The sequence below is a fragment of the Diorhabda sublineata genome, chromosome 1 (assembly GCF_026230105.1).
Source record: "Diorhabda sublineata isolate icDioSubl1.1 chromosome 1, icDioSubl1.1, whole genome shotgun sequence".
Classification (NCBI taxonomy): domain Eukaryota; kingdom Metazoa; phylum Arthropoda; class Insecta; order Coleoptera; family Chrysomelidae; genus Diorhabda; species Diorhabda sublineata.
Genome location: NC_079474.1, coordinates 4,008,192 through 4,025,458, shown reverse-complemented (window position 1 = coordinate 4,025,458; position 17,267 = coordinate 4,008,192). Strand labels below are relative to the sequence as shown.

The window sequence follows — 17,267 nt, the reverse complement described above, 5'->3', positions numbered from 1 at the left end:
AACCTGGCAAGCATAACCTCTGAGACGCTTTTGATAACCACCCGAGTGTAGAGATTGAACAACATGTATTTCCTTCGGGTGATATCGAAGATCTTGATGGAGTATCCTTCTCACCGATCTGTCAATTATTCGAAGGCGTTTGGCGTGACGGACGGTTGATCGACGTGGACTTCTTAATCCTGCCCGTCGAACACGTGCGATACTTCAGGGGTTCGAATCGTCGTTCTGGCACTGCCACCTCTTTTTCACATTTAAAACGCATGGACTGACGTAACCGCGTTGCTCACACGTCCAACGCTCCATTGTAGACTAAATGGCAAGTCACTCGGGTCCCGAATGTGCCCTTGAATTATCCGTTGACATTATCTCCATCAACAGAAGAATCTCCTATAAAATGGAAAGTTTTCGAACTTCAAAGGAGTTCGCTTAGCGACAATCTTGAAGAGGCGCTCCGCGATCCAAAAGGGGTCAGTCTCACAGCCCTAAATAGAGTCGCCCGCGCGTTTTTGCGAAATGCGTGGCGAGGTAAACGAAGACATCGAAACTAGGGAAGTGTTTTGTGTGTCATCATCAATTTTTTTCTTCGTCATCCAAGAGTCAATTAATCTTTCTATGCGATGAATGGTTCAGATTAATTTATATTTATAAAATTTTCATACTTTCCAATTGAAGTAAGTATAAGAACAGACTTAACAAATCATATAAATAAAATTGGTCGCATTGTTTCTTTTTTTAAATTTTAGGAAAGAAGATGATACTTAAAAAAAAGGGCGCACCCACAAAGTCGTTTATAGCAGATCGCACGTTTATAACGATACTTGCTAAAAATGAAGAAGACGCCGATAAAACACCTTTATTCAAAGGGCGTGTATTTAGGCCCATGATATAGTTTTATTCGAAGGGCGCATTAACGAATCTTGATTATAACAATGATTTAAAGCAAATTTGATCGTTTTATTATATACAAATTGTCTTCAAACCAATAATTTTGAAGTAACGGAGAATGTTAAATCCTCTTTTATATGTTTTAATTGTATATTCTCCTCATATCACCGTGAAATCTTCTAGAAATTGGGTTAGGATCAATTTATTTGAACGCAAGTATTTTATCACCGCGCATTGTTCGATACGATCCATTTTGATACTTCTCGAATTACAATAACATCGCTTTAACAACGTTTGGTATTTTAAAATATGAAATGAAGCATCCGTAATCCAAAGGTATCGTTCTTGTTAGAAACCCCTTTATCTGTGCCTAAACCAGTTCAATCAGGTTATTGCAATTTCTTGAATTTCTCATTGTGAAGGGAGGGAACTTAATATTCTTTGAATTTATCTCTTTCCGTAAATCTTTCATGTAGTGATTGCAACGAGTATATTCAAAAGTCAATAAACAAACTTTAGAAAAGGCTTTGACGCTTCGAACGTGGTTCACCGGTTGTAATCCACTCAGATGATGATCGTTTCGATTCCAGACTGAAGTGATGGATCCACTGTCTCATATCTGATCTATAAATCTGATTTATAACGTTTAAACTTTGCTCTGAATCATCAACACGTTGTTGTTTTTGTTCGACTGTGAGTAAACGCGGCACCCATTTTGAAAAAAACTTTCACGTCGTCAAATGTTCGTGCATAATTGTAAAAACACTGCCTTCTTATATCTTTTCGGCTTTAGCTATCTCACGCAATTTCAATTTACGATTAGATGTAACCAATTTGTGGAAATTTTTGATATTTTCTGGGGTAACCGCCTCAGTTCTGAGTAATCCTCATTATATCGGACAGTGGTAAGAACTTTGTCTACTGTCTATAGAAAATTCTTCTAAAGAAGACCAACAAAAACCCGAAAGCTTGTATTAGCCTAGATAAATCTATGAAATTATATTGTAATATGTGACTTCTTGATAAATATTTATAAGTAGTGCAAAAAGATGATTTTTACACATAGTAGTAATTAGTATTAGTACTAGTATTATTTTAAAATCGTTCTCTAAACCAATAAAATTAATTTGGTTTTATAGGTTTTCTAATTCGTCGAAAATATGCAGCTTGGAAATCTCAAGACGAAGAATTCCAAGCAGATCATCCATTCATATTAATGTTTAAAATGAAAATGGAAAAAAAGCTGAATATTTTGTTCCACAGTCGTATAATCAACCCTTTAAAATAAACATTAGAACCATAGTAGGTACACTGAAAAAAATAAATTGTTGTCTTGCTGTATACGTCACTTGTAACGATTGATTTATTAATTTTTGTTTTAACAGCTTGTTTAAATCATGATTTAACGTAAAAATTACTATATCCCAAACCATTTTTTCCAGTTTTACCTACAGACATTTATTTTCAAAAATTACCGTGAGCAAAAGTTGAAAATAAAATCGAAGTAATCGATCTTCAAATGTGGCCGTTTCTCTCTTATTTTTTGTTTGTTTTGAATCACTGTATGCTTAAAAACCAAGCCGTGGAGCATTTTTCCTTCACAAAAATATTAGCAGAAAATCGATTTTAGAATAAAAAAAAGTATCAATTTAAACACGTCATTATTTCTTCTACAAAAAAATTCAAAATACAAAAAGCCATGTCACACTTATTTTTAGCTGATTTTCAATTGAATCACATTGACTAAATCCTTGAAATGGGAAAGGAGTTGATTGATTCCGTATTTTCCAGATCGCCTTTCCAAAAATAGTACATCTTTTTTTGGTTAGGTACAAAAACAAAATTTTCATATAAGTAGTACGGTCCATGGTTTCTCAACCTGGCATAGAAAGAAAGTTCATTTCTTTCCGCACAGAAAGTTTGATGCATCTGTAGGGTCAAAATTCCATCGTGGCTATTAAATTTTTTACCTCTCAACTGGGCCTTCAGTTTTTCGAATAAAAAATACTCGGACGAAGCCAGATCAGGGCTATATGATGGGCGTGAAGCCACAATCGTGTACAATAACTCCTGGAAAGCGAATAAGTTCGGAACGGCGCATTGTCATTGTCATTTTGTGACCTAATCCCAAAATATTGTAATCGTTACTTTTTTGGTGTCTACCTTAGTGTGTAGAGCAGACACCGTCACGAGATCTCCCGCACGTGGGTCATCTTCTAATTATTCTCATCCATAGCGAAAGTATTTTTATTTCGGCATTAAGGATGAGAAAAATTGAACCATCCAACGTACTCTATTTCCATTTCTCCCTGTGACTCCTTAATAATATTAAGGAACCACTACGAAATAGGTTGGTAACGGCGAAAGGACATGGTTTATGTTGAGAACCAACAGATGAGGTTGATAGTATTCAGCGTCTCTCTTAGAACAATTTCTTCCTCTCATTTAACGTTTTCTGGAGTAGTCACCGTCACGAGACCTCCCGCACGTGGGTCATCTTCTAATTATTCTCGTCCCCAGCGAAAAAAATTTAATTTGTTGGAAATGATGGGCACAAATCACCGTAAACAGTTTCCATTCTGTTTGTGATTTGTATTGGTATTAATCCTTCTTTAGTCAAAGGTTTCAACACAAATTGACTGAGTGGTTGTTCGAGCTCTACTATAATAAAAATGATCGAAGATCGAATCGAAGGGAACGGATACTAGCCAATGTATACGCGCGTTCCAAGTGAATTGAACTCGCCGTTTTGTCTATTTTGTCGCACCTAACAACACTTTGTTTGATTAAATTCTTACTCACTCGGCAACAGACAGCAAGCACCTACACAAGCCCAAAAAACCGTCTCAAACCTAGTCCTGCAAAAGACAATATTTCTATATCATGGACAACCCTGAAACGATCCTTTCTGGCGCTGAAATTAATATAAGGATAAACTTCTGCACTAACAACAACAACAACTGGAAGTGAACACAAATTTCCATCCATCTTTATCCTCAAAATGTATCTACAAGGTGTCCAGATAGAGTATCGGGTATTTGTAAGTTCAAGTAAACAAAAAATATTTATAAGCAATAAAAACTTTTATTGTTTTTTTTTTGGTACCATATGAATTGGAAAATTATTTGGAAAAGATGATGACCGTTACGTTGCTGGTACTCTTCTAATCGGGAACGAAGATTGGCAACAACACGTCGACACAAAGCTCTTGATATTGCTGCCATTTCTGACCTGATGTTTTCCTTCAATTGTGTTAGGTTCGTTGGATTATTTTGCTAAACCTTACTTTTAAGGTATCCCCATACAAAATAGTCAAGCGGGCTAAAGTCGGGGCTTCAGGGAGGTCAGTTGATGTTACCCCTTCGCAAAGTGACTTTATTAGGGAATAATTCGTTCACAACTTCTATCGAGGTATTCCATCTTGCTGGAACCACGTTCTTGAGTTGAAACCTGCAAACTCGTGCAACTCTGGGACCAAAAAATTTCGCAACATATCGCAGTAACGGTCAATATTCACATTGATTGCTCAGCCTCGTTGATCTTCATGAAAATAAATACCAATAATTCCTTTGGCAGACATAGCGGCCCAAACAACGACCTTTGGGCTGTGCAGGGGTCGTTCATGCTTTCGTCTCGGATTTTCGACTGCCCAGTACCGACAATTCTGCTTATTAACATGATCATTCAAGTGAAAATTTGCTTCGTCGCTGAACAGTATGTTTTCAAAGTTGTTAAATCGTTGCATCATTTCGTTCGCAAAATTCGGTCGATTAGTATAGTCCGTATCCTTCAATTCTTGAACCAATTGAATTTTATAGGCTTTTAAATGCAAATCTTCCTTTAAAATCAAATGTAAGGGCGATTTTTTGATGTTTACCGCTTTGCTTCGCTTTCGGATTTCGACGAACCGACGCCTCAACTTTTTCAATTGTTTCTTCATCGCGAACTGAATGATGATGGCGATCAGAGTTTTGAATTTTAACTGTCGCACCTGTATTCTCGAACATCCTGATCCATTTCCTAATGTTATCGTCGCGTGGCGTGGCGTGTACGATAATACGCTCTACGCAAAATGCGCGATGCGTCCCCGAATACTGTTCCATCGTGATTAAAACTCCACAAAATGGCGGAGGCCACGAACCCCTCCCCTCTCCGTTTCGAATGTGGCGCGAAAACAAATACCCGATACTCTTTTTGGACACCTTGTAACTACTAAGATTTGACAGATCTACCGAGAGTTGGACCAAAGGAACTAGATCACGGCCAGCAGAAAAAAAAATCTGCTGATCCCAAGAATAGTTTAGGAGGATATCGAGCAGGAATAACTTTGATATAGTGTTAGACTGCTTCTTTTGGAACCTACGAAAACCACAAAACAACACATCCAATGAGAACATTACGTAACGTCGCAGTGCCAATCAATTTTATTCCCACCGACGCTAAACCAACATCGGTCCACTCGGTTTAAATTTAAAAATAGTTTTCTCGGGAAACCCATGAAGGATTTTTCGATCTTCCGATCTGCCTCTAACTTTTAAATAAAATCGTACGCATTGGTTTTGATTTGCGACGGACCGATCATGATTTTTGGATGATTTGAATCTCTTAAAAACCAAAAATTTCGATTTACAGAAGTTTTTCATATGGTTTCAACATTGTTCGCTGCTATTATTTTTGTCACAATAACGCCGTTTTAAATCAGCATGTGCTTTTGTTTTGTTTCTTTAAACGTTTGTCTCCGTCCAACAAAATCACTCGGTATAGTGTTTGTGGCAAAATTATGAACTAAAACTGAAATACTGCTTTGTTTTAGCGGTGATAATGAAAGCTCGATGCATGTCTATAAACATGGAATTGGTGACATTTACAGCAAATCACCCGTTTGTAGTTTTATTAAAATTTGAACGGAGAGGCAAAAAAGGACAAATTTTATTTAATGGCCGTATATATAAACCTTAAAGAAATTAATAAAATATAAAGTACACTGTCGAGTTTTTGATTATTTCGATATTTTGATGTTTATAAAAAAAACATATCAAAGGCGCCGCCGCTTTTGTAAAATTTTAGAATTCTATTATAACCGAAAGGACCGGCTCCATGGTCCGTGTCGTGAACGATTTCGTAACAATATTTTATAATGACAAACTATGAAAGTCACATCGTGGAAATAGAAAACGTAGGCAACAAGTATAGGTGAGCTTATAGGCGTGTGCAAGTGAAGACTGAAGTGCAGTAAGGTGTATCAACGTCTCCCTAATATCGAAGAATATAAAATCGTAACAATAATAAGGTGAACTGTACATTTATTGGGGTATGTGCTCATCTAATAATTTGTGAAAAAATTGTTTGTAATCGTATAAGCATCTAGACATTGTGAATCTTCTAATATTTATACAAGGTGTCGCATAAGAGGCGACACAGAGCAAAGGCGTATAGGGGAGCCCAAAATATGCTGATTGGGACCAATTTACCTCTATACCAAGTTAAATCTCTAGGGGCGTCAAAATAGGGCCCAAAATATCGAAAAAAAAATCTGTGCAACATTAAGTAATGAAAAGTAAAATCCGATCGAGCCATTCGGGTTATCACATTCATTGTGGTCCGGTGATAAGCGGGGAGGCAAATCTTGAGAACAATTATTTCGTCGTCCAATCCGCTTTTTTGGATATTGGCGATTTAAAATGTATAAACCAACGTTTCAATCTCAATCATAATAGGAAATCCTCAAATAAATCCTGAAAAGTATTTAGAGAAACTCTAAATCCATTTTTCCGAAGTTAAGGGCCTTGTTTTGAGACTCTAAACTACTCAGGGATCCAATTTTGTATACAGGTAAAAAACCGCATCTGCTCTGTGCCGGTTCGTATTTGGGACACCGTGTATTTATGTTTTTTTTTAAATTGGTTTGATTTGCAATAAAATATAATTTAATATCTACATATTTTTTAGAAGTAGCTATTATATATTTGTATCAGGAAAGTTATCTAATTGATGAATTTTCACAGTAGAATAAATACGAGGGCGTCTCAAATATGATTAATACAAACACATGTCCCTCACTAAATACATATTTTTGCTACTTCCTCGGAAACTTTTTTATGCCGATATCGGGTAATTCCGACAGCCATGTGCGCTCAAATTTTTGATCCAAGGGCTTCTTTTAGTGCTTCAAACATGAGGTAGTCACTGGGTGATAAGTCCGGTCTTTAGGAGGATGATCTTGTATCACCCGTCATAGTTCTGATATTGTATCGTGCGTAAGACGCACGATACGAGGGTGTCCGTTATTCTGGATAAGAATCGCACTTGGCGCTGGAACGATCCTCCGTTCAAAGCGATAAGTGGGTTTCAAAGAAGTTAGAGCAGTATCCGTAGGTCCCGGAATATTGAGAAAGAGAGATTCGTTGGATAGAATTTAGTGGAATAAGGAAAATCTTAATAGAAAGATAGTTTGCTAGAGTGGGGCCTGATATAGGAATTTTTCCTCTGCAGGGTCACAGAATACGGTACACTGGTTGTCTTTGCTCTGACTGGCGCCCCTTCCGGCTTCTTTCTCACATTAAAAAACCGCGAATTTTGTCTGGAGAGATGCTGGTACGCGGTAGTCGATTATACGGCTCATTCTTGACGATTTCGCGGCCATCTTTGAACAATTTGGTTCCGTTGAATACAGCAGACCTACCGATACACTTGCTACCAAATTGATTTCGTAAACGTCGTGTTTGTAATACATTCACGCACCAAAAAACGAATGACTAGACTTTGCGCAACGGTGGTCGGTTATTGACATTCACTAATGGTCGTAGCATGCGCGTGAAACGTAATTTCGCAACGAAAACTATGCCACACTGTTAGGAAAGGATCCAACTAACACATAATTAAGCTACGATTCCCAAAATATACAAGCGCGTCATCTACAGCGTTTGTCTTGATCATATTTGAACCGCCCTCGTATCGACAAGTACAAAATCTTTTGATATTTTTTCTCCACATAAATTAAAGTGATAGTAACACTATCAGAGGGAAGAAACTACCCCTATCTTTGATCTATATTAAAAAATAGGTTGAGTTGATTACATTGACGATGTTAGAATTAGAAAGGAATTTATTCGAATTATTTTTGTTATTTTTTTCATCTGATTTAAACTGACAATTGAAACTTTTTAATGGTTCTTACTAACTTACTGCTATTTAATTATAGCTATGGAATGCTCGTTACGTTGTGCGCCTCCACCTCCAGAAGAATTTATCGCAAACCATCCGTTTATAATATTTATGGGAAGCAGTATCACTTTTGCAGGGAAAATCACAAATCCTACACAATAATATTATGAATATTTTAATCTACCGTTTTGTACGCTTCATTTAAACATAAACATATAAAAATAAATGTTTTGTAAACAAATTAGCAATTATTTCCCGTTTCAAAAATTTTTTAAAAACTGATAGGCAGGTGACACTGCGAAGATAAAATTTCGGCAAAACAAATTTAGTTCTGTCACTTGAAAATCGTGGAGTTAGTGTAATGAAAATGTGTCATTACTGTCAATGTCATATGTCAAGATATATAAATATTTTTTCAATTTCCCAAACGTTTTCCTGATGTGTGCTCTAACTGAAAGGCAGGTGACACCACGAAAATCAACTTGTTTGTACATTTCGGCAACACAAATTTCGTTCTATCACTTACGAATCGTGGAGTTAGTGTAATAAAAGTGTGATAAATAACTGTCAATGTCATTTTTTAAGATGTATAACATTCTTTTGAATTTCCCAAACGTTTTCCTGATGTGTGCTCTAACTGAAAGGCAGGTGACACCACGAAAATCAACTTGTTTGTACATTTCGGCAACACAAATTTCGTTCTATCACTTACGAATCGTGGAGTTAGTGTAATAAAAGTGTGATAAATAACTGTCAATGTCATTTTTTAAGATGTATAACATTCTTTTGAATTTCCCAAACGTTTTCCTGATGTGTGCTCTAACTGAAAGGCAGGTGACACCACGAAAATCAACTTGTTTGTACATTTCGGCAACACAAATTTCGTTCTATCACTTACGAATCGTGGAGTTAGTGTAATAAAAGTGTGATAAATAACTGTCAATGTCATTTTTTAAGATGTATAACATTCTTTTGAATTTCCCAAACGTTTTCCTGATGTGTGCTCTAACTGAAAGGCAGGTGACACCACGAAAATCAACTTGTTTGTACATTTCGGCAACACAAATTTCGTTCTATCACTTACGAATCGTGGAGTTAGTGTAATAAAAGTGTGATAAATAACTGTCAATGTCATTTTTTAAGATGTATAACATTCTTTTGAATTTCCCAAACGTTTTCCTGATGTGTGCTCTAACTGAAAGGCAGGTGACACCACGAAAATCAACTTGTTTGTACATTTCGGCAACACAAATTTCGTTCTATCACTTACGAATCGTGGAGTTAGTGTAATAAAAGTGTGATAAATAACTGTCAATGTCATTTTTTAAGATGTATAACATTCTTTTGAATTTCCCAAACGTTTTCCTGATGTGTGCTCTAACTGAAAGGCAGGTGACACCACGAAAATCAACTTGTTTGTACATTTCGGCAACACAAATTTAGTTCTGTCACTTACGAATCGTGGAGTTAGTGTAATAAAAGTGTGATAAATAACTGTCAATGTCATTTTTTAAGATGTATAACATTCTTTTGAATTTCCCAAACGTTTTCCTGATGTGTGCTCTAACTGAAAGGCAGGTGACACCACGAAAATCAACTTGTTTGTACATTTCGGCAACACAAATTTCGTTCTATCACTTACGAATCGTGGAGTTAGTGTAATAAAAGTGTGATAAATAACTGTCAATGTCATTTTTTAAGATGTATAACATTCTTTTGAATTTCCCAAACGTTTTCCTGATGTGTGCTCTAACTGAAAGGCAGGTGACACCACGAAAATCAACTTGTTTGTACATTTCGGCAACACAAATTTCGTTCTATCACTTACGAATCGTGGAGTTAGTGTAATAAAAGTGTGATAAATAACTGTCAATGTCATTTTTTAAGATGTATAACATTCTTTTGAATTTCCCAAACGTTTTCCTGATGTGTGCTCTAACTGAAAGGCAGGTGACACCACGAAAATCAACTTGTTTGTACATTTCGGCAACACAAATTTCGTTCTATCACTTACGAATCGTGGAGTTAGTGTAATAAAAGTGTGATAAATAACTGTCAATGTCATTTTTTAAGATGTATAACATTCTTTTGAATTTCCCAAACGTTTTCCTGATGTGTGCTCTAACTGAAAGGCAGGTGACACCACGAAAATCAACTTGTTTGTACATTTCGGCAACACAAATTTCGTTCTATCACTTACGAATCGTGGAGTTAGTGTAATAAAAGTGTGATAAATAACTGTCAATGTCATTTTTTAAGATGTATAACATTCTTTTGAATTTCCCAAACGTTTTCCTGATGTGTGCTCTAACTGAAAGGCAGGTGACACCACGAAAATCAACTTGTTTGTACATTTCGGCAACACAAATTTCGTTCTATCACTTACGAATCGTGGAGTTAGTGTAATAAAAGTGTGATAAATAACTGTCAATGTCATTTTTTAAGATGTATAACATTCTTTTGAATTTCCCAAACGTTTTCCTGATGTGTGCTCTAACTGAAAGGCAGGTGACACCACGAAAATCAACTTGTTTGTACATTTCGGCAACACAAATTTCGTTCTATCACTTACGAATCGTGGAGTTAGTGTAATAAAAGTGTGATAAATAACTGTCAATGTCATTTTTTAAGATGTATAACATTCTTTTGAATTTCCCAAACGTTTTCCTGATGTGTGCTCTAACTGAAAGGCAGGTGACACCACGAAAATCAACTTGTTTGTACATTTCGGCAACACAAATTTCGTTCTATCACTTACGAATCGTGGAGTTAGTGTAATAAAAGTGTGATAAATAACTGTCAATGTCATTTTTTAAGATGTATAACATTCTTTTGAATTTCCCAAACGTTTTCCTGATGTGTGCTCTAACTGAAAGGCAGGTGACACCACGAAAATCAACTTGTTTGTACATTTCGGCAACACAAATTTAGTTCTGTCACTTACGAATCGTGGAGTTAGTGTAATAAAAGTGTGATATAACTGTCAATGTCATTTTTTAAGATGTATAACATTCTTTTGAATTTCCCAAACGTTTTCCTGATGTGTGTTCTAACTGAAAGGCAGGTGACACCACGAAAATCAACTTGTTTGTACATTTCGGCAACACAAATTTAGTTCTGTCACTTACGAATCGTAGAGTTAGTGTAATAAAAGTGTGATATAACTGTCAATGTCATTTTTTAAGATGTATAACATTCTTTTCAATTTCCCAAACGTTTTCCTGATGTGTGCTCTAACTGAAAGGCAGGTGACACCACGAAAATCAACTTGTTTGTACATTTCGGCAATACAAATTTAGTTCTTTCACTTACGAATCGTGGAGTTAGTGTAATAAAAGTGTGATAAATAACTGTCAATGCCATTTTTTAAGATGTATAACATTCTTTTGAATTTCCCAAACGTTTTCCTGATGTGTGCTCTAACTGAAAGGCAGGTGACACCACGAAAATCAACTTGTTTGTACATTTCGGCAACACAAATTTAGTTCTGTCACTTACGAATCGTGGAGTTAGTGTAATAAAAGTGTGATAAATAACTGTCAATGTCATTTTTTAAGATGTATAACATTCTTTTCAATTTCCCAAACGTTTTCTTGATGTATGTTCTAAGTAGGATGAATTTTGTAAAACTCAATGTTTAGCATCAAATTATAGCCTGTGTGAAAATCATTTTCCGGAAAGGGATTTAACAAAATTAACATCTATTTCTACCTCTAATCTGCTTTATGAAGATCACGGTTATACCAAAGTTCATGACTGTATAGTGAACCAAAAACATGCTGCTGAGCACCAAGTTGATAATTCGATAGCCTTAACATCTGGCAATTTACCTATAGAAGAGCCTTTGGAGTTTTGACCAAGCAAAAAAATTTTTTGGCTGTAGTTGGAACTAGCAAGAAAAATTTAACAATACATCAAATTCATCGGAATACAATAGCCGAAATATCAAAATTGAAAAACAGTTTTTTAAGAATATCACCAACGGTTCCATAAATTCCAACTTTCGAGGACATACCGAAGCGTTGCTAGTGATTATTGTTTGATTAAGTATGATTTTTTTAAAGGCATTTAGTAAAAAATTGACTCATGACCGTGAGCGATAACAGAAAGTTCAGGAGTGTGGTTGTCACCGTTTGAGCTGCGTTAAGAAGATAAGGATCAATGGCCGAATTAGACAGACAGGAGTCCCTAATTTTTGCACGAACTCTACGACCAAAGAATCTATGAAGAATCAGAAGAGTTTAAAAGCTCACAATTTTCTCACCTCTAACTTGAATTTCCTTTTCGTGTGAAAGTGCTGCCGGGGGAACGTGTGATAGTGTTTGGAAAGGATTGTATCACTTGTTGTGTATGCGGCACCAGGTTCTTATTTGCTCTTGTTCGTCTGGAATCAGGATTTAGCTTTTATCACATTTTGTCTTAATGTCCGAATAACTTTTCTTTTCACTTTCATTTCTTTCAATTCTCCTAAATAATTTTATGTGTATCCCCATATCGATGAAACAATATACATCTGAAAATCAATTTCTCTGCTGAAATTCATGTTTTTCAGTCCCTAAAAGTAACTGAGATTCTTTTCAGATATTTGGATATCAAACTAATAAATTCAGAGTCTCAGATCATCTTCGACATTTCCACTCTTTTACAGAGTCTTGTTCAGTATCCTTATTTCCTGTGCGAGGAACCCAAAACTTTATTATATTTATGTTTCCATCGAGAATAAGGATTTATGATCCGTGTAGATGTGGGTGATTAGTCCTTGGTACTATCCTTCACACTTCTATTAACGAAAAACGCATAAACAACATGGCCGACGCCCAGTTGTCGTATCTGAAAGCTAGATGGCGCGAAATTATTTCCATTTTCACACACGTGTTCACTCTGAAAGGCAGCGTATTAAAAAGTTTGGGCGTTAAGGTGTCGGCGTCAGTTGGGAAATATATTGGCGCAAGCGTTAAGAGATTCTCTCTAAAATATCATTCGTAGTTTTTGTTTGAAAATCATATAAATGAGTCGCGTTTGAAGAAAAAAAAATGCTTTTTCATCGGTTTGACCCAAGCTATTAATTGCATTTCGATTTTGGTTTATCACCCACCGTATTTATCAGATCTTGTCCCCAGCGACTTTGTCCTGTTTCTTAACCTCAAAGTTTCATTTGCGGGGGAGAGATTTTCAAGATTCAAGCACGTAAACGCCGATTGTTATATGAAAGACATCGCATGTTATTTGGAAGGACTTGAAGAAGGCTATTTACTCCTGTATTTACCCTCTTCTGAAAATTAATTTTTTGTCGTGGATTCTTAATATTTCTAACTTCAGTTTCGTCATTTAAATGTTTAGATCCAGTTATTTCTGGAATGAATGGACTATAGTCTATTTTTATGAATGAGAGAGTAATAAAATGATGAAGCATTCGTAATCCATAGGCCTATTTATTTTTTCTAGTTTATACTAACGCTTGAAACGCTTTAACGACTTATCATTTTACTTAAGGAGTATTCTTATTTTAATTATAGCTGTGGAATCAGTGATGTCCCGATGTATGCCCCCGCCTCCAGAAGAATTTATTGCAAACCATCCGTTTATAATATTTATGGGAAGCAGTATCACTTTTGCAGGGAAAATCACAAATCCTACACAATAATATTCGAAATATTTTGTACTCTGAATTTAAACTTGAGTGTTGAAAAATAAAGGATCTTTTTTTTTTTTTTTAAAAAAAAGTATCATTTATTTCCCTTAATTCGACAATTGGGTTGTCTGAAAAATTTCCGACGTCACCCTGAAGATTTCTGTACTTACCAATATAAGTTTCTCATCAATATTTGAAAATTTGAAAAAGAAGAAGAGAAACTTGATATTCTGCGGCAGAAGATGATGAAGAAAAAGGTGGAGTAGAAGAAGAAGATGAAATTAGAACTTGTTCCTTGAAATTTTTATTAATTTTGACAATAATAAATCTATAAACCTTAATACTACGAGTTTTTGATCGAGACTACCAGTTGATCTCAGATAATTCTCTGACCGCGCGCTCTACGCCCTCTATCTTGAAAACTTTGAAGGATAAAGGTGGGAAGAGACGACGCAGTTGTTATCTTCAATGGTTTTTTATTGAATAATCACTTGTTCATATTTATAAAAATGCTACAAAAATTAAATTTAGAGTCACAAAAAACTTTTGCTCGTATCATATTCTTTCTGAATATACCATCTTCACATTCAAGGTTCATTTTATAAATATACGACCTTCTAAAAAGGCTTTCGCCGTCAGTAATATCACCCTCATTGTTTTGACTGTCATCTAAATCTAAATATTGTTCAATGTCATTGGAGATTTCGTGCAGACTATGTGGTTCTGTCAATTCATCATCAAGTTTGTCAAATCCTGCATGTACGAAACTTTTACAATCGTTGTTGTGGGACATCCAGTAGTAATTTACTTCTACACACCCTAATGATGCCTTCATCTAAAGGCTGAAGCTCCGATGTTGAAATCACCATTGAAACAAATCAGGAATTTTTTTTTCTAACCACTTACTTCTTCGAGGTCAATACCTGCAGCCTCCCCACAAAGAACCTCATTACTTGCTTGAAATTTTGTGTTAGTATGTATAACATTTCAATTTATGGTTGTTGACGTATCAACTCAAAATATTCCAAGCAGTTACTTATTAATTTCATCATCTATTTGCTTGCTTGCAGTCTTTTCAGCAGCAACATAAACATTTATTTTTTTGTGTATATAGTTTGAACTCATTCCGAATGTATTCTGAATATCTTCAGAACGTGTCAAATGCGCATGTTTTGTTCAGAATGTGTTCTGAACCTACACATTCCTCCACGAACGATTTATTAATTTGAGTTTTAAACTAGCTAGGAGGTTTATTCTTAATATAATACGATTACGTAGGGGTTATTTTGTGGTAAATGTCACAAAAAAGATAAATGCACAAGCCCCAGATTGAAAATCTTTACCATTGTCCGAGAATACATTGGAACGTATTCGGAACGCGTCCGGAATTGGCAAACTGCGTATGAATCTGGTGACGGAACATGTTCAGGATATCTACCGCGAACAAACTATTTCGCGTATATTAGAATATCTCAGTGCACCAATTACTTTTCAGCCTTACATTTATAGATTATGGAAATTCATAATACCAGTGTTGGATTAAGAACTAGTGGGGCCCACTTAGAAATCGAAATCAGTTCGAATCGAAAATAAATTAATTATTTCACTAACCATTTAATTTTAATTGAATATTGCTTATAAAATAATTGATCTAAATAGTAATTTTGCGGAGCCTCTACCTACTCGGGGCCTTCAGACCCCCCTAGACCCTCCTTAAATCCGATGTTGCCAATATTTACTTACTTATTTCAACGCTGTAACTGGTTTCCGCTTCATAGTAGCAAGTTTGACAATTAATTTATTTTAATACTAATAATTTGTAGTTTTCTAGAATCGCTTTTAGTTAATTAGTACTATTCCTTTAATTATAGCTATGGAATTTATGCTATGTTGTATGCCTCCGCCTCCAGAAGAATTTACCGCAAACCATCCATTCCTAGTAATTCTTCAAGGAAAAAAAGAAGACAGCGATCTATTATTTTTTGGAAAAATCACAAATCCTACATCTTAATTTCAATATTTATATGATTTTATAAAAAAAAAATAGCAAATTATTGTTCTAAACTTGATACAAAAATAATTAACAGGACCGTATTTTATAATGTAATGAAAGGCAAATCGGCGATATTCAACGTAAAAACAAATTCCAATCCTGTAAAACGTACGTCGACTGCAGGTGAATGGCGTTTTAAACTTTTACGACAAATAAAATAAAATTTGCGTCTTCTCTATTTTGAAAATAAATAATATGCACAATGACTCTTGAAAAAATATTATTTTCACAAATTATATATCTAGTGTATACTTTTTAAGTTACGAAAACAAAAATCAAAGCAAAACCTGATTTAATAAACCTCGTTAAATCTGTAGATGTTATCCTTGATATCCCCAATCCAAAATAACTGTTTTTATGCTTTTTTTTAATCTTCAAATTGTTACTAATCACATTTATCATTTTAAAAAGAAAATTATCTACTTTTTGTTATCATTACAAATAAAATATATTTTCAACATGCTGCAATAAATATATGATAATATTTCTGCTAGATCTTTATTTCTGCCTGCAAATTCTGCTTTAATATTACCTGGTTCAGAAAGCGCGAAATCGCCGCGGCCATTTGAATGCGATATCTGCGTGTATACTACCGGTCAAAAGTTTTTGCACGCCCTATAGCTTGCGCGATACACAACAAATTCCCATTTGCACATTTTTTTAATCAATTTAGGTACAAAGTCCCGTCACACTCACTGCACCAATATCTTGCTTCTTTTCGGATTTTTTTTTACCCGTGCTATCTTTTCTTGAACAACATACTGCACAATTTCTACAAGGTACAGCCTTTTTTTTTCAGTTGGAGGTATAAAGTCAGGAAAATGTTCCGTTAGGCCCCTTTCACACCAAACGAATCCGAATCAATCTGGATCACTCCAAATCAAGTTGAATCTGATTCGTCATCTCCACTCTTTCACACCAGCTGATTCAACCTGAATCTATAATCTTTAACTTCTAAAATTAATAACTCCACGTCCATCTCGTATGGTTGTTGATTCAAGACTGACCGGACGAGGAATCTGACAGGTTGAATCAAGTGCGACCTCGAATCAAACCTGATTGAACCAGATTCGTCCGGTCTGAAGGCGGGAAAAGAGTCCCTTCACATTTAAACGGAGCGCTCGAAGCCGAATCTTGGTGGTTAATCAAATTCAACTTGATTCGGAGTGATTCTGATTGATTCGGATTCGTTTGGTGTGAAAGGGCCCTTAGTCGTAATGGTCCCATATGTCTTTGTCGCTTCCAAGTGATATTTTTCTATCATTTCCTGTATCAGTTTTGTTCTGTATTTCAAATTGTCCATCGCACCTTCATACTTTTTGTACAAAATAAAAGAGTCGAAAATAGCAAAATCAAATATGTAAGCGTTGATCTAATCTATCGACGCCTCCCATGGTGTTATTGTATAGTCCACAACTAGTTTAGGTTTCTTTATGGGATTACCTTCTTCATCTTTCTTCGCAGTTAGGACATTTTCGGGATTGTGAATTGTCGACAATAGACAAATTTCTTTCTTGTCATGCCACTTCATTA

At 35.4% G+C, this 17,267-nt stretch overlaps 1 protein-coding gene across 18 annotated transcripts in view; it reads left to right on the top strand.

Annotated features, from left to right (window-relative positions):
• LOC130453380 (antichymotrypsin-2-like) overlaps positions 1-17,267 on the top strand; it is a 52,496-nt gene that overhangs the window by 29,314 nt on the left and 5,915 nt on the right. For 2 of the 18 annotated variants that reach the window (XM_056793173.1, XM_056793243.1), the window contains exon 4: positions 15,553-16,222. The exons of 4 other annotated variants lie outside the window; for them this stretch is intronic. In XM_056793173.1, coding sequence (XP_056649151.1) covers positions 15,553-15,692 — 140 coding nt within the window. In that variant the 3' untranslated portion in view covers positions 15,693-16,222. Of the gene's footprint in view, positions 1-743; positions 2,192-5,698; positions 8,050-8,086; positions 8,296-13,565; positions 13,768-15,552; positions 16,223-17,267 lie in introns of those variants that run through there. 12 more of the 18 variants (XM_056793091.1, XM_056793250.1, XM_056793182.1 and 9 more) reach the window with 11 other exon arrangements.